This window comes from Ambystoma mexicanum, chromosome 4q (genome assembly GCF_040938575.1).
Source record: "Ambystoma mexicanum isolate Mex_15411 chromosome 4q, UKY_AmexF1_1, whole genome shotgun sequence".
Classification (NCBI taxonomy): Eukaryota; Metazoa; Chordata; class Amphibia; order Caudata; family Ambystomatidae; genus Ambystoma; species Ambystoma mexicanum.
The window spans coordinates 70,081,314-70,103,558 of record NC_090928.1 but is presented as its reverse complement, the minus strand read 5'-3'; the positions used below and the strand labels follow the sequence as shown (position 1 = coordinate 70,103,558).

General features: G+C 43.4%; 1 protein-coding gene across 1 annotated transcript in view; it reads right to left on the bottom strand.

Moving 5' to 3' along the window:
- Positions 1 to 22,245, bottom strand: part of KIAA0408 (KIAA0408 ortholog) — a 118,515-nt gene that overhangs the window by 60,310 nt on the left and 35,960 nt on the right. Inside the window, exons 4-6 of the mRNA XM_069607498.1 lie at positions 21,848 to 22,099; positions 6,448 to 6,744; positions 6,272 to 6,351 (exon numbers count right to left, since the gene is read on the bottom strand). Of these exons, the coding sequence (XP_069463599.1) occupies positions 6,272 to 6,351; positions 6,448 to 6,744; positions 21,848 to 21,982 (512 nt within the window). The 5' untranslated portion in view covers positions 21,983 to 22,099. The remainder of the gene's footprint in view (positions 1 to 6,271; positions 6,352 to 6,447; positions 6,745 to 21,847; positions 22,100 to 22,245) is intronic.

Here is a 22,245-nt window from a genome sequence, read left to right as displayed (position 1 = left end):
CTAGTGTCATGCCGCTGTTTATGGCAAGGAAAGGTCTACCAGCATTAATGGGTTTGGTTGTGCAAGCTGAGGACAAGGCTATGGCGTTGACCTGTCTGGTGAGTGAGAGGGATGAATCCAGATAGACCACAAGGGTTTTGATTTCTTTGGAGACTGGGATGGTAAATATTGTGTAGGCTCTGTCAAGTTTGTTTAGAAGATTTTGGGATCTGAGGAGAAGTAGCTCGGTCTTGTCATCGTTAAGGCAGAGTGAGTGGAGGGCCACCCACGCCTGGAGGCTTTGGTAAATTGAGTTCAGAGAGTTGGCGTTGGTATCCTAGTTACCTGAGATGGGAAGGACAATTTGAGTGTCGTCCATGTAGTTAAGAGATACCTACAGAGTCGAGGGGTTGAATATGGGTTTCGTAAAGATGTTGTATAGCGTGAGAGAGACGCAGGAGCCTTGGGGGACACTGCATGAGACTAGGGCAGGCAAGGCTGATGCTGACTGCGCAAAGACTCTCCTTGTTCTGTTGGACAGGAAGGATTCAATCCAGGTAATTTCCATGGGGGAGAAGTGGGTGCTGAGGCAAGATGATGGAAGAGGATTTTGCGATCAACAAGGTCCAAGGCGGCCGAGAGGTCTAGCGGGAGGAGGAGGGCAAGTATGACATTAATTTCGTCCATTTGAATTTTTAGGCCTAGGAGTGCAGTTTCCGTACCATGACGTGGACGGAAGCCAGACCGGCGCACACAGAGATGATTGTAGGTTTTCAAGTGCTTTTGGATCTGCAAGTATGCTGCTCTGTCCAGGCGGGGACGATTGTGATTGGGCCATAGTTGGTGGGGATACTAGGGTCGAGTGTTGGCTTCTTGAGAAGCGGGAGGACCCATGCGTCTTTGAGGTTAGTAGGTACTGTACTGATGTGTTGATAAGTGAGGCAATGAAAAGGGTTACCTCTACCGTGCAGTCTTTGATGACAGAGGCAGGATAAATGTCGCCTTGACATTTGGAGGACTTTAGGCTTTTGATGATTTTAGTTACTTCTAGGTCCGACACCTGGGTGAATTCAAACAGATGGGTGGCGTAGTCAGGTGGTGCTGGGTTTTTAGTTAGCGGTGTTCCGCTGGCCATAAGTTGTTTTTTTTGCTGTGATTTTTGATTGAAGTGAGATTTTGTCGAGTAGTGCATTCTGGATATTTGCGCACCAGAAACGGTCTTTGAGGCAGCTATCTGGCGGAGTAGCTGGTTTCTCAAGTTCACACAACATTGCAAAGAGCTCATGAGTGCCTGATTGGGCTTTGTAAATTCCCTCACTGTAGGATACTTTTTTGGCTTGGAGTACAGCCTGTTTATATGTTTTAGGCTACACCCACCACCATCTGGCTTTAAATGTTCTTCTTTCACATGCACCGGTGTGGTGTTTAAGCTTTTATGCTTTTGTTGTATCTTAGGTTTATGGGTTAATGCTTCGACATAAACTATGGTGATGAGGACTCAATAATTTGGTGGTGTATTTTTTTTAATAGGACCCCTGATACTGTTAGCAGATGATCGCAAGGATCGCAAGGAATTCAAGAATGTATCAGTTACATCTCATTGGCAATTTCAGGTAACAAAGGGTAATTCATATTAAGTGGAACTGCGAGTCTACTTAGGAACCAAGTAATGTTTAGTTGAGTATTTCGGCTTCCGATCCACATTTTGCAAACAAATAATAGGGAAGAAAAATGATCAGAAAACTATGAGCCACCTCGATAGGATAAATCAATGCAAAATGTTTGGAATTAGCCCTCAACGTAAAAAACCTTGAAGAGACTAGAACAAGGACAAAAGCATGATGGGTGAGGAGTTATACCGGATGAGTAGGGTAATCAGTGAACATAGCTCATTTTTAAGTGTGAGGTTGAAATAGAGATAAACCTGCAATAGTCGGCGGATAAGGCTGGTAAAGACACGCAAGACTGAGTAAGGTAGGCACTGTCAACCCCTCATTGTGTAGTTCATCACTATTTTCTCTGGGGTTCCCTTCGAGGTGCTAATAGGTCAAAATCCTTTTATGCACAGGAAATGGGTGCAGTGCAATAACAAAGAAAATGCTGTAGTCCCCTTTCTATTTCCATGGTGGTAAGCTTGTCCACGACACTGCCATGAGGAGGTAAGTGGGGTTGGGTATAGCAGTGGAGGTAATGGGAATCAGTGGGATCCTATGGAGAGGAGGAAAGCTGGCCAAGATGTGCCCAAGAAAATGGCAGTTTGGGTGAAAGTACACCAGAGGTCTGCAAATAACGCAGTCAGTGATCATAGATGTTTGCTTATATTCCTGGCTCCCGATTGGTTGGTTTAACTTCTCTGGGTGCTAATTGAAGATCGGGAACTAGATTATGTGAGGTGTTTAAAGGAAATGCATTTACTATGGCTATTTAATGAAGTATTATGACAACTGTGTTTATAGGTAGTTGAGATAAATAAATCACAATGTGATGAATTGCTCATAATGTAACATTCATAAAATATGAAATGTTTTATATTAAGTAACAAAGTTAACAGACAGTGCATTAACACTACATTAACAGTAATGTATTAAGTGCAATAAAAACAAAGTGCAATATAAAGGATTTATGGACTCAGTCACATGTATGTGCATCATACTGTTTAGAACCAAAGATAGTGACCATAACAGAGAGAGAGCAATAGCTCTAGATTACAGCCATTCTGTTTTTAGAGTGCTCTGCTTATCTTCTTTTCAGTCAATTGTTTCACCAAGATCGCAACATACTAAAAAGGCTGGTGAAGGCCAAACTGAAGCCCACAAAGATGCAACCATACCCTATAGACCATACTTTATAGACATAAATAGACCCTGGTTGAAATGCAGTGAAACATTTAATCATTTTTTACTATCACGAGGGCTATCTTGTACTGAGAATTATTTAAAATACATGTTCTATTAAAGGATAAAACATAGCAATAATAACAATAATATCGATATAGCACTTTAACGCAGATCTCGCCTCCTTCTCAGCGATGTTCCACTGAGTGTTGTTATCCTTTCCCAGGTCCACAAATTCTTAACCTGGGAAGGGTCAAAGGCTGGGTGCGGCCTACCAGAATTCAATCTTGTGACTTTAGAAACAGATCTCTGAAGAAAGCACTTCACTCACTGAGTCCTTCTACTGCCTATGTATCGTTTTACATTTTCAAAAGTAATCTTGTTCCTACATTTCATTTAGCCATTCAGGTCAGATTCATAGATAGAAGGTACCTACGTATTTGCATGTTGGTTGATATGTGGCACCCTGGTTGGATATACTGTGTGCAACTAGCCCATTTAAAATAATTTATGCAATGAAGTACAGTCTCTGTATTTTTTTAGACATCCATTTTAAGTGATTCGATTAGAAGGTTACCATAACCTCAGCATTTGCAAAGCTAAAAAGGAATATCGTTTGGTGCAACTTGTGCTTCTCTAACTACTCACTTGCTAGAATATTTTAGCAAAACTGTTTCAAATACACTGATGTAAGCTTTGCTTTTTGATTTTAAAAAGTCTTGGCTAAGATGTTCTGCTGGGAATTCTTCACTTTGCTCAATTAGCTTTGATTCAAGAGTTCAGCATCAACAGGCTCTAGAGAGGTCCCGGTGAAGACTTCAAGGACAGCCAGGCTCCCACCTACCTTCTAATTCAACACAAAAGTAAAACCCACAAAAGAAGAAGCCATGCCCCACCTGCTGCACCACCCACTGCATCAGTACAAGCCAGCATCGTTGGGCACAAGGGATGACCCTATGGAGACTACACTAACAGCCAGACTATCTCTCCTCCACCTTGCGTGAGGTGATAACAACGAGTGACAAACTTGAGATGAAATTACAATACCTCTTCCATCACCTGCTTTGGGCCATCAGCCATTGTCCCAGAAACCCATTGGACAGTACATTTTATAGCATTAAAGAGCACATAATGCAACAAATATAAGTAAACTTTCAAGCAAACCCTACTGCTGAATAGGACAGATGTGATACACAAGTCCCAAGAAGTAAATCATATACTGACAGAGGTTATTATATAAGTTAGGAAATATAAATTAATCACTGTTACAGTAAGAGACATGGTTAAGCACAGGCACTGACGGTGGATTAAAGAAAAAGAAAAATCAGCCACTAATAATACATATGCTACTACCAATGAGTAAAGTAACAACTGCCAAAATAACAGGTTAGAGTTAAACTGTGAGTACTGATGAGCAAATTAAAAATTTACAACACAGCAGATTAAAGTTAATATAAACTCATTGATGAGCAAGCGAATAATACAACAAACAGTATTAATGAGCATATCAATGCGAGGGCCTGCTTGATGACCTCTCATGTCCATCGCACAACTAATTAATCAACCCGATCTAGTACCCAGATTAAACTGGCCTAGTTTAAGCCATCACCATAAATCGGACTACTCATTTCCCTCAGATAATGACCTTCACTTATCACACACAGAGCCATATAATCTACAACCATATACCACCACCCTCTTCCCTTCTGCACATGCTTTCCATCAGTCCTTTCCCTCTTTTCTCCTCATTTTCCCAGTCCATGTCTATCAAAGTACTACCTGTTCCATTTCTAACCCGATTTTTGCTCTTCAGAAAGTTCAGAATCTGACAACACCCAGCTGGGGTCACAAAACTCCTAATTATCGGACAAGGCATGAACGCTGTAAGACTGCTACGGTGTCGAAGGTTGCAGTAGAAATGCTGGTAAACATAACATATCAAATATTAAGGCAAATGGTTACAACTGATCTGAGGATTTTGATAAGGAACATTGAATCAGCAGTTACTAGAGTAACGTATTTGTTAATTGACATATACCATACATTATAGTCTTCTGAAATAGTTATAATGAAATTCATCTGAGCACTTTAGTACCTGTTATAAGGAATTATCATTTTATTTCAATGTGGTCCTGTTCTAAAGTTTTTATGGATGTTGAAGGAGGCTCTAGTGTGTTACGTTATTGAAAGATTTATAATTGGTATTTTGAAAATAAGATCACAGTTTTAATTTTGGATTCTCTAGATGTTTTTCAATGATTGTGTAACACTTAAGCTTCAAATATATTTATTTTTCTAATTATATCTATTTATTTCATAATTGTTTTCCTGTTTTTGTCTGTTCTTATTAAAATATATTGTTTTAAAAATGAAGAAAACTGATTGACTGACAATTGCTGATAAGAAAAGTAACAATTGACAATAACTAAGAAGAGCTAACTAATGCTGGCACACACAATAAACAATTAAGTGAATTATTAGAATTAATGAGCATGAAAGGAAGGCCATTCAACCACTAGATCAAACAATATAATGCAGATTAACATGCTACTCAAAATATGTCTAAAGTCTTTTGAAGCAAACAAGGGGTGGTCCTGGGAGTATCTCTCTACCAGCCTATATCCCGGAAGAGTCTCAACCAGATTCTTTAGCTCACTATCCCTTGAACAGAAGAGAAATGTCCATTTCATATCAGTCTTTATACTGCCCAAGGACAGTCCAGCACTGAAATCCCAGGCAATTTTTCAAAAATAAGAAGTTATGACACAATACAACATACACAAGGCTATAGCACCTCCCCACGTACATGTCAGCTACAGACCAGGGCAACGCTGGGTGGTTCCAGCTAGTAAAAATCTAATCGCAGGCCAAGTCTGTCAGTTAAGTACTAAGACCAACGCATGTTTTGCATGACAGAGCGTGCCACCCTGTGGTGAACACTCGGGGTAAAATCATGTAGACCCATGGCTCCAAAAGCCGCATACATGTGAACAATGTCGCAAAAACCGAATCCAAACCATTCAGGCAGTAATAATGGCTTGCTGTCAATCTCCCTAATAAACATCAGCCAATGAAAATGACCCCTCACAAAACTACAAACATGGCCTACACTGCGCCACAAAGACGTGGGTCAATGTGCTGAGATGTTCAACTTCGCCGCCTGCATCGTTCCATAGGGCTTTTATCTTGAAGTAAAGTGTGAACTCCATGAAGACACTCTCAACCACACAGATTTATTTTACAACCTCATCAAGTGCCAATCAGGTTAAAATGTCTCCACCACTATTACAAATGTCTACCCGTCTTCACAATCTGAAAAAAGAACCTTTGATAGACGCAGCACACACTTATTGTGGTCTTAGAGCCAGGCTTCTAGCTCCTGCAAATGAAATCTGTATTTTCATCCATGAACAAAATATAAGTAGATAAGGATGTATACAAAATATATTGATACATACCTTCTTCGATGGGATGTCTTTCGAATTTCCTCTTGATAACTGCATAATTCTTTGCTAACTTTCGCAATTTCACTCAGAGCCTTGGCAGAAAACAAAGGGGGCATTATTAGCTTCAGCAAAAATGAACATTTTGAAAAGATCAACAGTATTTCATCCCAGTTGAGAACTCCACTCACTTCATTCAGCGTGCCGTTTTCCTTTTTAGACATTTTTGATTCGCTGCATCTATCAGTCTTTTCAGCGCTGTCACAAACCAGATAGTCCACACAGAGCTCATTTATTTTTTGCTTGGAAACACTTTGGTGAAGGTTGATGTCTTTGTTGGGCAAATGACTGCCATCTTCTGCAGGGCCACTCTGCCTGGTGTATTCTGAACATGGCGAGTGTACAGAAAACTGATATATTTTATCCTTGATCGCCTCATCCCGACTCTTTCCATTGCTCTCCCTTCTCAACTTCACTTCCTGATAAAGCTGAAAAAGGTACAAAGCGAGAATGGTAAACGAAAGGAGAACACATCCTTCAGTAAATATTACTTTCCTACAAGAAAGCACCTTGAAATTCTATAAACAAGTTGGGATTTGTCATGGTGGAGGGCTGCATGCTTGACCTAAGGGACCACTTAATTTTGTGGCTAATACAAAAGACGTTTTCTCTATGTAGCACATGATAGTTCCTACTTGCCGGGAGATAAAACAAACATATCAAACACAATAGAAACGTGAATATCATTCTGCAAATAAAATATGTTTGTTTGGGTAAATTGCAGGGTTTCCTATATTCCCTGCAATGCTGTAATCGGGCATATGATATTTCTTCTTGTTTTTCATTATTGTTGAAATTCTGTAACAGTAAAGCACATTGTTGAAACAATGGAATCACAGTTACTGGGGGAAACCTACATGTCCAGGAGCATTGAGGACTTGAGGCAGGGATGACCAGCAAAATCAAGGAGAGACTCTGCAGCACTTGAGTCCAGGCCTGAAACACCACCTCTAGGAACGCCAATACCCATAACATACTTTGCCACTGAGACTTCTTGGACACCAGGGGGCACCGCCCTGCTCCCATAATCATCTGAATTATGAGAAGACAACAGAATCAGTGTTACAAAGTGGGATCATCCGCCTGACGTAGGAGCCTTGATGGTTTGAGAAACGGGTCACCTGAGAATCCAAGGAAGAGTGGTCCTACAGGACCTGTTTTCCTGTGTTGAACACAACCTGCCAGGACAGCAGGATCCATATTGCACCATACCATTGACTCTGCTTGGACACCAGGAGGCCTCCCCCAGCGCTCCCCTATTCTTCTGGCTTTTGTCAGTACCTGAGTGCTTTGTGTGCACCCAGTCAACGGGCCACCTTATGAGTTTGGTGGTAATTTGCCAATAAATCACAGAATTACTACCAAACTCGATTACCATTGCTGCTACCTGGTCCCATGGGTTTATAGTTACGCCTCATTTGCTGCTTGACATAAACCCTCCACTGTGCCTCCAAATCCATAATTCAGCAATGAAGGAAAAATGGCAAAAATTAATTACCACCTGTTTTTTCTCTGCACCATCAAGCTTTTAATGAGACCCATGTCTTGAGAGCCGATCAAAGCCAGAAAGAGACTGGGTCCAACCTCTTTTATCTTCCTATAGGATTTCCTACTCTGGCACAATCTGTAAGGAGCAAAGCATTAATTCACTACCTTTCAGCTATTAATGAAAGTGAAGAGGCTTCTCCAAATTGAATAAAATGTATGGGAAAAGTTACTTATGTGCAATAGTATTTTGAAGCTTGCATCTATTATAGACACACATGCTTAGCATTGTCCACCATTTAGTAATTTAGTAAATGGCACAGATTATTGCACTTTGTTCATTACATTTTATGTTGGTGTTGACAGGGGCGGAGCAGTAATTGAATCTGTGTATAATGTGTATGTGCTAATTGTAATGCTCCATCTAGTAGATACGCTCATCAGATTGTTTATTTTTTGCTTGAGTATGTCTTTAAAAAACGTTGTATAAGAGATATACAAACCCTAAGCTAATAAAATGTATCTGTCAATGGTTATGTAACATGCTGTAGTGAATACTGATAATGCGTGGTCACACAGAATGCACGTATAACTGATATACACATCTTTTTTTGTTTTCTATTTTGTATGTTACTGTACTCTGTTGTGTGCTTGGATTTGTGTGTGTGTGTGATTGTGTGCATGGGTGTTTGTGTGGGTGTGATGTCAAAATACGAGAAGGTGGTGGTGGCTGAGGATTTGAGTGTGCAGTGAAATGACCACAGTGGCAGCTATGGAATAAAGATAGGATGGCTAGAAATGAATGTGCCAGGCAACAGGGAGAGTGTGTGTGGGTGTGTCAAGGAAAGGAGGAGTGCTGTGTGCTTGGATTGGATTTGTGGTGTGCGAGTGTGTGCATGAGTGCATGTATGTGTGGGTGTGAAGGGAAAGAGTAGTGTTCTGTGTGCATGAGTGTGAAGTGCGTGCAGAGGGTGTATGGGATGGATTTAATACGATTGAGAGGGTGAGTGATCGATAAGATTGTGCGTGCATGTCTGAGCAACAGTGTGTGATGGCTGGGAGCAGTATGTGTGAGGTGATGCCGTGGTACCAGGAACCCGGACGGGGGTGGAGGCTGAACTGATCGCGTGGATGCTTGGCTCGTGGCAGCGGGCTCAGAGAGGTAACTGTTATGAGTCAAGCGCAGGGAGGAGTGAGACCGTGAGGAGGCGGCTGGGGAGGAGGAGGCCTGGCAGCAGAGACGAGTGGGGCTGCACTGTAGGTAGGAAAATCGAGTGTTTTTGCCCATGTTTGATATGACCAGTGAAGGCAGGTCACCCCATATTTACAAACTGGTAAACACAGAAATATTCCTACCGACCAGCCATAGGTCACTCTCCTGGGCCTAAAATTCTTAGCCCTTTATAATTAAATAAGTTCAGGTAGATATACCCATTAGCAACAACTGTAGCACCCTACGTTTGCACCCATTTTGCTCTCTGTTTTCATCACATATTTTGTGCTGTCAAGCAATGCTGGGCAGTTAAAATCTTTGCAAATCAAAGTAATATTGCTGGTAGGGTTTGAAATGAAGAGTCGATGACCAGGAGCTAAAGCTAGCTCCTGGGTGTCTGGCATCACCCAGGAGGCAGGAGCTACTGCCGGGAAACCAGGAGCTGAGTACACAGCACACTGCAAATCTAACTTCTATAGGAGACGCAAACTAACCTTTTGCCCATTAGGTATGATCCACTATGTTTAAATGTGTACTTGATGTGTCATCATTCTTAATCTCCAATACACAAAGTTAATATGACATAGCCATCTTGTAAGGTACCAGTTAGCGTGGGGAACCAAAGGTCGCTCTTTGTAGTTGCTGGTTTGACGCTAAACAGGTTCTGCTAGGCTAGAAGCAAGAGCCAAATAGCTGCCAGCAATTTCAAACCCTGCACCGGGTTTGATGTTTAAAAATTTACAATGTAAGGTCACAGGACTGAATGTCGAGGAAGGAGATCTAAAAAGAGAGCCCATGGTTGTGTATTGCAGAAGTCAAAAGAAGGGGCGATAAAGCAGAGCACTGGTGGATAATGAAGTTCTAATACACAGTGTGACGAAGGATTAACAGAACACACAAGTGAAAAATTAAGTTCAACACATTTATTCAGAAAAATAGGTTTGGTGGGATGAAATCCTACACGCCTAGATGTCGGATTGGAACTTAAAAGGGATAGAGGCACTGAATGTGTTGGAATAAAGCGGTTAGGCTCAATTAACTTGATATATGGGTTATGACAAAATTATGTAAAGAGCAATATGACCTTGCCAGACTCCCGATGCTGATAAGCAGTTTCAGGAATCCAGTGCACAGCATGCTTATTTGCTCAGAACTCACTGTCTCATGCACAAATTGCCAAGGACACTTCTTGTCTTCTCAAATCCTGGATAAATAGCACCCAGCACGCTTCCTGACCAAATTTCTACCTTCATGTATTTCCCCCCTTTCCTTAGGGTACCCCTTTGTCGCGGATATTCTCTATCTCCAGCCATGGTTGTGTCCTCTGCGTCATTAGCAATAATGTAGACACACCCCTACCAGCAAGTATTTTGTTCCCCCTCGCTTTGGGTACACTCTTGGCATAGATATTTGCACCCTCTAGCAATGAGTTATCCTCCTGGGCCTGTAGCAATACATTAGACACACTCATACCAGTCTTTCAGGCCCCTTGATTAGAGTATTATCAGACACAAATATTCTTACTGACCAGCCATAGGTCACTCTCCTAGGCTAAACATAGAAAATCTTGGTTCCCCTTCTTGGTCTCTGGCTCCTGACAGAATCTGAGATACAGCAGATAAGTAGACCTGTAGCACTCTCCTTTAGCAGTGTCAAAGATGCATCCCTAAGTAAGTTTGCAGCTGTCCTTGTTGCCCACAATCTGGTCTTGTCAGTGTCTGAGACAAAGTCATTAGAAAGCTCCTACCTTTCTCTTGCTCCCTGTGTCTCTCCCTCTGGCTCTCTGTCCTCCTTCCCGCTTCGTGGTCAGTTCCCTGGTATGCCGCTCATGCTGTGCATAGCAGTGGGGAGTTCGGTTATGATTTGAACGTCCTAGCGCCTTACGACAGAAAGATGGAACAACACCTATTTTAACTGTTCATTATGAGTTCTTCCATAGACCACACAGATACCGTTTTTATATCGGATGCTGCTAAGGGAGAATATGAGACAATGGCTGGTGGGGTGTACCCATTTTTCACAAATGACACCCACATTCCTTTGCAGTGCATTGACCAGATCAATAAAGTTTTCATAATAACAACCTCAGACAGGGATGTCTTTACCTACAGAAGTTCTTTATGTCTTTGTGAAGACACCCTCAGTGAGAATTAGGGGTACATTTGGATGCCTTATTTACAGGGCACACCAGGCAGGGATAGTTTACCTGCCAGATACTGAGCCAGAACTCTGGCTTTCTAGGGAAAGATATTATAGTTGGTTTCCACAAGGTTACATTTCCCTTCTTATAATGCAAGACATAGGACTCTGGTGCATCATCCCATAAGGGAATGTACAGTGCCAATTGAGACTATGGAATACCTTCTTTTAAGACAGTCACTTGTGTAAGTGGTCCCTGCAAAAACAAGCAGATGTACAGAAGAGACATATCCTGCAATCTCAGGAAGAAGAGATAACATACGAGTATATAAAATACTGCCATCTAATAAGACTTCATTATAACACTAACTGGCTTCTGTTGGTAACATGACATGACTTGTTATTTTTAGTGTGCATGTTTGGACTGCCCTACAATTCATGCACAGAAAATAGCACTACTACAGTTGTCATTTTCCCTAAATGCATTTGACTGTTAAAAAAGTAACATGACTATACCAACGGTATGACATATATCCCATTTGTAACACAATCATGCCAGGTCGGGAAGTTATACAATATTATAATGTGATAAAGAACATATGGAGTTTGGATAAATCAGGGCATTCTTCCACTCGCTAACCTAGCCTGTCTGTTTTTAAGTATTTTTATCCATCAGTCTTTCTCCATCTTCTATCGTAAAGAACAGAGAGGGAGGAGTTTCACTTTATGGCTATTCCTGGTAAACTAGCGGGTTTGTACAAAAAGACTGTCGGCCTCATAATGAGGGCCTGTATCTAAACGGCTGCATGTACAAAAGGTTCTACAAATGCTAGCACCAAAAGTTTGAACACCAAAAGTTCGAACTTTTGGTGCTAACATTGCTGGTAAGTTAAAAAAAAAAAAAAAAACACAGGGGCTGCGGGGGTGCCTCCCTAACACCCCGCTCACTATACCGTGTGGTATAATGAGCAGGGAGTTGCGGCGGACACCCCAGCAAAAAAAAAAAAAGCTGCGGGGGTGTCCCCCGCAACACCCCGCTCACTATACTTAACACTATAGTGAGCGGGGGATGTGGGGGAAACCCCTGTAGCCCCCCGTAAAAGAAAAAAAAGAAAAGGACCCTGCAGCGCCAGTTCCCGATCACGTAAGTGAAAGGGAACTGGCGCCGTAGGGACCCAGCGTGAAGAGAAGGTAAGTGGGGTTTGTTTATGTTGGGGGTGTGGGTGGGGGTGTGTGGCGGGTGTGGGTGGGGTGTGTGTCATTGGTGTGTTGTGGGTGTGGGTGGGGGTGTGGGTATGTATGTATGTTGGCATGAGAAAGATGCAAACTTTTGGTAGTCCGCACCTTTCTCATGCGGACATTCCGGCCGCGGTAAATTCAACCGCGGTCGGATCACGTGAATTCAAACTAGCTATCATGAATAAGATAGCATTCACCAAGCAGGAAACATACCTTGAATTGGTCAGCATGCTGAAGCCTATAGAGGGTACTACAAGCTGGGCCAGATAAACACTCTTGGAGAAACTAGTATAATATTAGGCTAGACATAAGCATCTGATCAGGTTTCATAGCCAGAAAAGGAAAAAACAGCAGAATGGATAATGGCGTTGCTTGGCAATTATCAAAGCTCTGTAGTGCATTGAGCAGTTGTGATATGGACAATGTGTGCTCCTTGTGTTTAGCATGCAAAAATGAGTGGGTGATCTAGGTATTGGAGAGTTAGAACTAAATTATCTGGCGCTTTAGGATAACTTGTGTTTTCAACATAGGCAAGTAGAGTGGCATAACAGCATATAGCTCTTATCAAGACATCTTCAGATGGCTTAGGTAAAAACATCAAACATTTTAGTTTCACGAATCCACGCTCCTTTTGGCCACAGTATTGAAATACTTTAAACTGTCTGTGAAAGGTAAGCGTTGGAAAATGCACTTTGATAACAGAGTAAAGGCTTTTCTGTATTGCATGGTTCCAAATTGCTGTGAGCTATTTAGCTCCTCCTGCTTGCCTGGAAGACCCTTGCTACCTTGAAGGAAACACCTGCCAGGAGCACTTTTGGCTCCACAGGCCAAATGATGCCTTACAAATATGCATATGGGACATTAACTTTTTGTGTTTTTGCGAGTGTCAACGAAAGAAGAATTAGGACACATCTACTACACATTTAAGCATATTGGATCATATATAATGGGCAAAAGGTTACAGTGTGCATCTCATGTGGAAGTTAGATGTGCAGAGTGCTGTGTACTCACCGCTCGTTCTCTAGCGATAGCTCCTACCTACGAGGTGATGCCTGACACTGACGAGATGGATTTAGCTCCTGCTCATCGAATATTCATTTCAAACCCTATATTGGATGATCCATCCACACTTCAGTTCAGACCACTTTTGGCAGCTATACCTTACTCCTGTTTCGCCTTGCCAAATAGCACAGAAAGGTACCAGGCCAAACACTGTGAAATCATGTTAGGCATGCATACTGATCAAAAATATGAGGGTCATTCTCTGCACAGGAAAATTTACAATTCAAAACACTAACACATAATGACGTTTACACAGTTCTTGTAAATGGACATTTGCAATCTCATCGACACACGTTGGACCACCTGCCAGAATACTATATCCCTCATCTTGGCAAGCAATGTACTATGTGTTTGTTATCTTTTGCCTACCATCAATAAGACTAAAGCAATATTAACTGCATAGCACAACTCTCTCCGTGGTGGGTTGCAACGTGCAAATAGTAAAGGTTATTCAACGTAGTGACAACTGTACGCATAGTCCATAGTCCCACTTCCACCATACTCATGGAAGTTCCCGCTTACGGATATTGGAACAGAGCAATTTTTTGGGATACAAAAATTCCCTCTATTTGATTGGTTTTTGCTGCAGGACACGCCCATTCAGGTGCTACCAAGGGATTTGCCCACCTGTCCTTTTGACTAACTCGTGACTTTTTTTAACAGGGACGTAGGTGGTTTTATGGAAGAATTGGACTAGGAGTACAGTAGCCACTACGGTGGCTAACTTTTACATACTCTTATGTTCTGCCCCATTTTTACTCTACTAATGAGATACTCAAAAGCAAGTAAGGTCAGAAGACTGGACCCTGACTGGTAAAGCCAAATACATTTTGCATATCGCCTGCCTAAACCAAGTATTTGCCTCAGATTTGGCACCCAGGCAGTAATCCCTACAGAAAGCAAATGGCTACCCCTTAGTGGTGGCCTTGTCGATGACCTCCCATGGCACATGGTGATGAAACTCCAGAGAGGCTACCTCTGTCCTTATGCCATTCTGACACTGATAACTCTTTCAAACGCAGGAAGCAACCCACCTGGCTATAGTGGTCTTGAAAGCCAGCTTTCACTTAGAAAAACTGCCATAAAGGACAGAAAGTGTGTCTGAGGAGTACAACTGACTTGTCCTATCCAGAAGAGATGTGACCAAGCAGTTTGGGCTGGACTGCCCCTTTTGGGGTGGGGCCAAGCCTGATTTGCCTACGGTCTTTCTCCTTTTGTAATGGTCTGGAGAGTTGCCCAGAGCAATGCCAGAGGTTAAAATTAATCCTAAACCTTCCAGCCATCACCTCTTTTGTTTTGCTGTAGTCACCCCGAGTGGGAGGGGTATGCCCAGATGTGGGTCCCATGCCTGATTGGCCTAGAGACCCAGCTACTCCTCTCTGATGAGGTCCAACAAGACCGAAACATGTCTAAGGATGCTTGTGGTCTCGTGCAGAAGGGATGTGACCAAGCAGTTCTAGCTGGACTGCCCCTTTTGGGGTGGAAGCAAGCCTCATTTGTATTTGGTCTTTCTCCTTTTGTAATGGCTTGGCAGACAAGGAACAATGGTCTGAGGGTTGCCCAGAGCAATGCCAGAGGTTAGAATCATTCTAAATCTTCCAAACATCACCTCTTTTGTTTTGCTGTAGTCACCTCGAGTGGGACATCTATGCCCAGACGTGGGTCGTGTGCCTGTGAGGCCTAGAGCCCCAAGCTACTCCTCACTGATGAGGCCCAACAAGGCTGAAACATGTCTGGGGATGCTTGTGGTCTCGTGCAGAAGGGATGAGACCAAGCGGTTCGGACTGGACTGCCTATTCAGGTATGCCCAGACGTGGGTCCCGTGCCTGCTAGGCATAGACACACAAGCTATTCCTTAATGATGAGGCCGAAACATGTCTGGTGATGCTTGTGGTCTCGTGCAGAAGGGATGTGACCAAGCAGTTCGGACTGGACTGCCCCTTCAGGGTGGCACCAAGCCTGATTCGCCTATGATCTTTCTCCTTTTTAAATGGCTTTGTAGGCAAAATAAATATGGTCTGGAGGGACGCCCAGAGCAATGCCAGAGGTTAAGATTTATTCTAAACCTTCCAGCCATCACCTCTTTTGTTTTGCTGTAGTCACCTAGAGTGGGATGGGATGTGACCAAGCAGCTCATGCTGGACTGCCCCTTTTGGGGTGAGCCCAAGCCTGATTTGCATATGGTCTTTCCCCTTTTGTAATGCCTTTGAGGGTAAATAACAATGGTCTTGAGGGTAGCCGAGAGCAATGCCAGAGGTTAAGATTCATTCTAAACCTTCCAGCCATCACCTCTTTTGTTTTGCAGAAAGAACGTCAAGGCACTATGGATGTCAAGAGTGTGTAAAACTCTTACAGCATCTGACTGAGGATGAGGGCAGAAGGTGGGCAAGTATATTTCCTGGATGTTATGGAAATCAGAGACTACTTTGGGTATGAATGATGGGTGTTACGCAACCCCTTATTTCTATGAACAACCTTATAAGGCTCAACAGATCATATAGTATGAGGCTCGCTAACCCGTATGGCTGAGTTTATGGCAACCCGATCATTCCTCAGCGAGAAGCATAGGAAGTGGTGGTGGGGTTCCCAGGTTGGGACATGAAAGTATGTGCCCTTCAGATCCACTGAGCCAAGCCAATTTTGCATGGAAAGAGCAGGTCTCATCTGTGATGGCGTGATCATTTTGCACTTCTTTAAGGCAAGAGATCTTGAACTTCATCTAAGGGAAGAGATCTTGAACATCTTGAACTTCTCTAAGTTGAAAGATGATAGATCTATAATGGTGGGTGGCCTACCTGGTTGTTCCCGGGCCTTGTGAATAGACTGGAGAAAAGCCCTGACCCCTCTGGGTGTGATAAAACTCCTCAACAGCCCGCATGTCCAGAAACATGAATTGCTAATCAAAGATTTTCTCCTGCACGTAGGCATGAAGGCAGGCAAGGGAAGTCTAATGTGAACAGTATTGACATTCTAGTACGTGCTGACCATTGTACTGATGGTGTAAAAGGGTTCTCTATAGTAGACGGTACATGCCTCCCCCTCATCAGTGACATTCCAAATGGCCCCAAGAGGTCCAAGGTCAGTAGACTTAGACTGAAAGACCTTGCGACTATTTTGTCTGGCTGTCAGCCATTTTGCGAATGACCCTCAAGTGGTCTGAAGCACATGGCCTGCACAATACCAAATAAGAACAAGTTACCTCAGAAGGCAATCCGGGAACCTCGGCGTGTACAGCAGTAAGTAACTGCGGTCTAACCCTTTGGATGAGACAGATGCCTTAGCCCCTGATTTAGCCCCTTTCTTGGGAACCTACTGCTCCTGCCTGGGTCTTGTCCCCTGCCAAGGGTACCTCAGCGCATGGCTGGTAGAAGAAAAGCCCAAAGAATCCCTTCCCCAAGTGAGAAAGTCCCAGAAAGGAGTCCCCAGGCCAGGTTTCCTTGAAAGGAGGAAGATCATTCACTCGCAATTTCTTATGGAGCTGCAGGAACTGTGTCCAGGAGGTGGCCGTGAGAATATTTCCCAGCTCCAGAGGCTTCCGCAGAGCTCACAAACTGAAAGAGAATCACAGCACAAGAAGATGTCCCACCAGTGCTCCGGCACCAGACACTTTGCGCTTTGAAACAATTGTGTATAAGCACATGATAAATAAACAATCAATAGAGGCGCAGGGAGTGCGGGTCTGATGCCGGCACATGGTGATCGGAGCGTGTGCAACAGAAAAGGTTTTGCCCAGCACAGACAGATGGGGAAAATCACAACATTCAAAAAGAAGGAAAGAATTAGGGAACTACATGAGGAGCGCGGTGCTAAAGGCTCTAATCCGTCTGACGCAGAGAAAAGGGCTAGCCGGGCGAGGCCCGGGGGCATCTGGACACATGTACTTGTGCACACGAGACCGTGAACCAATCAAACAGAGGGATTCTTTTTCTTCTGAAAAATGGCTTTGTCCCTGTTCTCACAAACAGAAACTGCTATGGTATTGGGGAAGGTAGACATGATGTAGGGCTATCCATATGCTAAAGATTGGAATAAATTCAACAACTATAAGGACACTCAATCAATTTCAAAACCTGCAACTGCATCATATTTATTTTCAACATCCACAGAGGGATGCATATTACCCCACCACTCCCTAGTGGATCTAAGTGACCATATTAATATGACACATTGTGATGGTGCCAGGGGAAAAAGATCAATCAATTAAATATTCAAATTTCTAAATAACAGCTGTGTATGGAGTGCACTACAAAAGGGCTCATATACATTATTTCATTAGGATGTCCATACTTTCCAGAGGAGTCATTTCCAAATACTGTACACTGACAAACATAAATGCAACAGGGCCTTCATTGCCTATCAGTCGAAATTGCTGTCTACCACAATGCGGTTGTTTGCTGCTCCTGCCGCCCCCACTTGAAATGGAAATGCACCTGGACCAAGGTAGACATCAACTGCCAAAAGGCTTCAATTCTGCAAAGCTGTCACCTTTTTTGCTATGAGGACTAGTCTTTTGCACAAAATAAAAAGAAAAAGCAGTGGAGTTTTTTTGGCGGGGGCGGCGCTGGACATGTGGCAGGACTACATGCAATAACCAATGACAATTCCATTACGCCTCCAAGATTATGGGTGAATCGTCCCCTCAACTTTTAAATATCTACCATAACTTAGGTAATTTATTCACAAAATGAGGTGAGCAAGAGGATAACATTACTGAAGAGACCCCTTTTGGTGCAATTCATGGCCCCTTGTTGAACTATGGGCTTTGCATTTACTTTAGTCCGATGTATTCACTTGAAGTGAACCCCAAGATGCAAATGATTGAGAATTAAAAGTCCACGACTGGGACACTTAGTCGTGATTTTTCAAGTTCTCATTGAACTTTAATATTGTTCACAGTAAAGGGGACGGGATAGCTGAGCAGCGGGTATCCACACTTAAGCCACTGCACAAGGCAGCTTTGTAGGCTGTTGAGGAATGCAATAGGCAAAGCGTGTGCGATGAGTACTGTTAAAATAAGTTGCTTACAACACTAGAGTAGAAAAGACTTTTTCGCAACATGGACAGGATTCTACAAGAAAAATGGCTAAACTGTAGCCAAATGATTTTCTATACGAATATCCTATTTAGTTGAGATGTGCAATAGTCTTTTTAAACAAATTGTCACAGTTGAACCAGATAGAAGAAAAAGAGCGTTGGGTATTTGGGGGGAACTGACCTTCACAGGTGGGAGGATTGCATGCTTTTGTCAAGGCTACCAAGGGTGTTGTAAAATCTGCATTACTACATTTACATGGATGACTTCCAACCACCTCCTACTCAACCCAGAAAAAACAACATCATGCTCTGCAGGAAGACCACCCTCTTACTCATAACCTATTCCGTGGCTGCTCTCTCGAGGTCCATCCCCACCACCTCCAACACTGTAAAAAACGTTGGATGCGTTATGGACGCAGACTTGACCCTACCACATCAACTCTTTGACAAAAAGTTGCTACGTACACTTGCGTGTTCTCCGCCACATCTTTCCCTGCCTGGCCTACCCACACAGAGTCTCTGCAATAGTTGCTATCATCCTTTCATGCTTAGGCTATGCTAACGCCCTATACTTGGGGGCCCCCGCCAAAAAACGTCAATGGGTACAAAACACTGATGTGAGCCTCCTCCTATCCCTAGGTCCTAGAGAACACACAACATCCGCCCTGTGTCTTCACTGGCTTCCGATTGGACGCCGATCCACCTTCAAGGCAATGTGCATCACCCACCGAGTTCTACAGAACACAGGACCAGAATATCTGTAGCATAACCTTACAGGCTACAGGCATATCAGAAACCTCAGATCAGGTGCAGCACTTTTCATCATTTCAGTGGCAAAATCAACCAGAATAGGGGATCCTCTTTTTCGAACCAAGCACCCACCATCTGGAACTCGATCTCATGTACCATGTGCCACATAGAAGATCACCTTGCCGTCAGGAAGGCTCTCAAAACTTGGTTCTTCTCTACAGCCTCCTCATAGACTTATTCCATCTCTTGGATGAGCTACTATCCACCCTTGACAGGTATGTATGGGCAACTGAGGAGTCAACAAGGTGGGACAAAGCCCCCCAACGAAATGCATCTCATTTGTGCCTTATGATAGGCTCCGCAAGGCCACATCTAACTAGGTGTCAGCCTTTCTTTGCTGGAACTTCCACTCCATTCCAACGAAACATAGCTGTCTCTCACCCGGGGGCACGGCCACCCACCTCCTTACATCTGCAATAAACACTCCTCAACTTCACCCACGCAAACACGCATCATGATCTCCAATAGAATGCAGCTGAGTCCCGAAAATAAATCGGTCCAGCTGCTCACATAATCTGTCTCCTTGACTCTCCTACTCCCCTGAGAATGTGTAACAGCACCTACCTTCTCATCTGACATCTATGGACTTCCTTCACATGTCACATCTCTGACTACGGTCTTCCGAAGGGCATTTATCCCAAAGCGCTTCGAGGCCATACCAATAGTAGTTGCACTATACAAATGCCATATAATATAACATAACATGAGGAGGCAAGGAGGGGTTAAGACAGCTGTAATGCTGTATGTAGCCCACAATGCTGTGAAGCAATGAGTATGCCACCACTGCGAGGGGAACTCAAGGAGAGTACTATTGCATGCATTGAGGGGTAGTTGATTGTTTAACAAATTGTTGTTTGTCCCAAGTGCATATGTTTAGGCAGATGCACGGATGACTTTTCAACTTGTAGAGCTCATTGGCTATTCAAGGGACCGGCAGTTGTTAGCCACAAGAGATCTACCATTTGCACAGTGCTGGGTGATGCATGTCTTTGTGTGTATTTGCAGACTGTTTAGAGCATGCATAGCTGTGTCTTAAATCTGTTACCCTAGGTTCTGTGACAATATTCTTGATGAGGGTTACTTTGATGACTCTCTTTCGTAAAACTCCATATGGCTCCTTTTAACATCTGCCTGCGGGAATAGGACTTTTTGAGGTTTTTGAAGCGGTTTCTTTGAAAACATTAGTTATAAAATAAAGCAGATTGTTGAACTGGCAGTGCACGCTTCGTTGCAAGATATTTTCTGTGTGAGGTTTTGATTTGTTTGTAATGGAGTGCATGTGAACTGGTGCATGTTTGGATTGAGTGCATGTGCTGTTGATTTATGACTCTGCTGGTTGCCAGTTGCATGCCATGTTGTGCTTTCTGGCCGCATGTTTTACTTAAGCAATAAGCCCCAAGCAGCAGGGGCATTACCGAGTCAGGTAATGCCCCAAAGCCCATCCTTAACGAAAGCCTCAGGGCATTACCTGACTCGGTAATAGCCCTGTGGCGAAGGGCTTATTGCTATTAATATCCCAGCCCGCAAGATGGGGTACTACTAGCACTCTTTTTCTGTTCCGAAATGCTGCTATGTTTTTCAGAACAGAAAAAAAAGTCAAATAAAATGGCCGCCGGCAAAGGGAAAACGGAGTCAGTTTTCCCTTTCCATTGCAGCCATTGGGAGCCGACGCGCCGGGGACAGAAGTGTTCCCAGCACGTTCCCTTCCAAAAAAGGAGAAAAAAGAAGGTAAGTGGTTTGGGAGGGAAGGGATTGTTTGCAGGGGAGGAAGAAAGACAAAACTTACCTGATTCCTTGAGGGGGAGGATGGCAGCCTCCAGCCGTGTGGAGGCTCGGAGCGGGGATTGACCCGTTTCGAGCCTCCTCATTAGTTCAGAGGCTGCAACACCCCCCTGCCAGGGATGAAGATTCGAGGGATTCTGCGTGAGGTATGGACCGGGCAAGGGCCAATCAGATTGCGACTAGCAATCTGACTGTCTCTCGCCAGGTACTAATTTTCAATATACAATCTATCTCAGCCCAAGTTTGGATTATTTAGTTGTTCCATATGAATTTCTTTCTAATATGGCTTTGTATTTTTGGCAAACACTAAACTCTTTGAATCAATTTAAATACCTTCATCATGATTGGGTTCCATGTGATAATGTCACCTGGAAAAAGTCGCCAGGTAGGCAACTTTTTTTTCCTGACCCCTAAAATACTTCCACCAAATATTCTAGATGGGGTATAGTTTTATATTATAAACTCCCATCGTATTTGGGGAAAGTTTTGATTTTAATGAGGGTGTATATTTTTTGCAAAATGCCGCCCCCTGGCAGCCATTTCTCAGGCGACTTTATCAGTGGACACCCAGCATTCATCACAGAGAATATCAGCTATTACTGACTGTCAGTTAACAGTTGAGCTCAGTCCACCAAAGCTTGTCGATCAAAGACACAATGCTAAGAAGGCACTGATGATACCTTGAGCATAATGGGTAGTTACATTGCCGATCACTTTAACCAAACTTTGAGCCTTGCCCAAATGTTACAATTCCAAAAACCATATACCTCTTCTATCTTCTTCTGCATGACCTTCCACTGACATTCCCATTCCTTCCGCTCACTGTCAAATCGCTCTAGCAGCTGCATCTTTTCCATCTTCCAGTCCCTCTCAGTGCTCTCCAATTGCTTGCGCAGGTCCATGGCTGCAGAGTGGGTGTCTGCTACTAGCCGCTTCTGATCCTCTCTTTCGGTCTTGAGTGCTTCCTGGTGGTTGGGGGTTCTCTTGTCAGAGCATGTCCTGTTGGCCTTGGATTCCAGCTAAAAAGAAAGCTAAGCGTTAGACTGACAACCCAACGCCCAGATACACTAAACGAATATCACATAAGCAACTTCTTTTCACCAAATAGAACTGTAGCGGAAGGCACAGGCTCATTTCACACACCCTGCACTCACATATAACACAA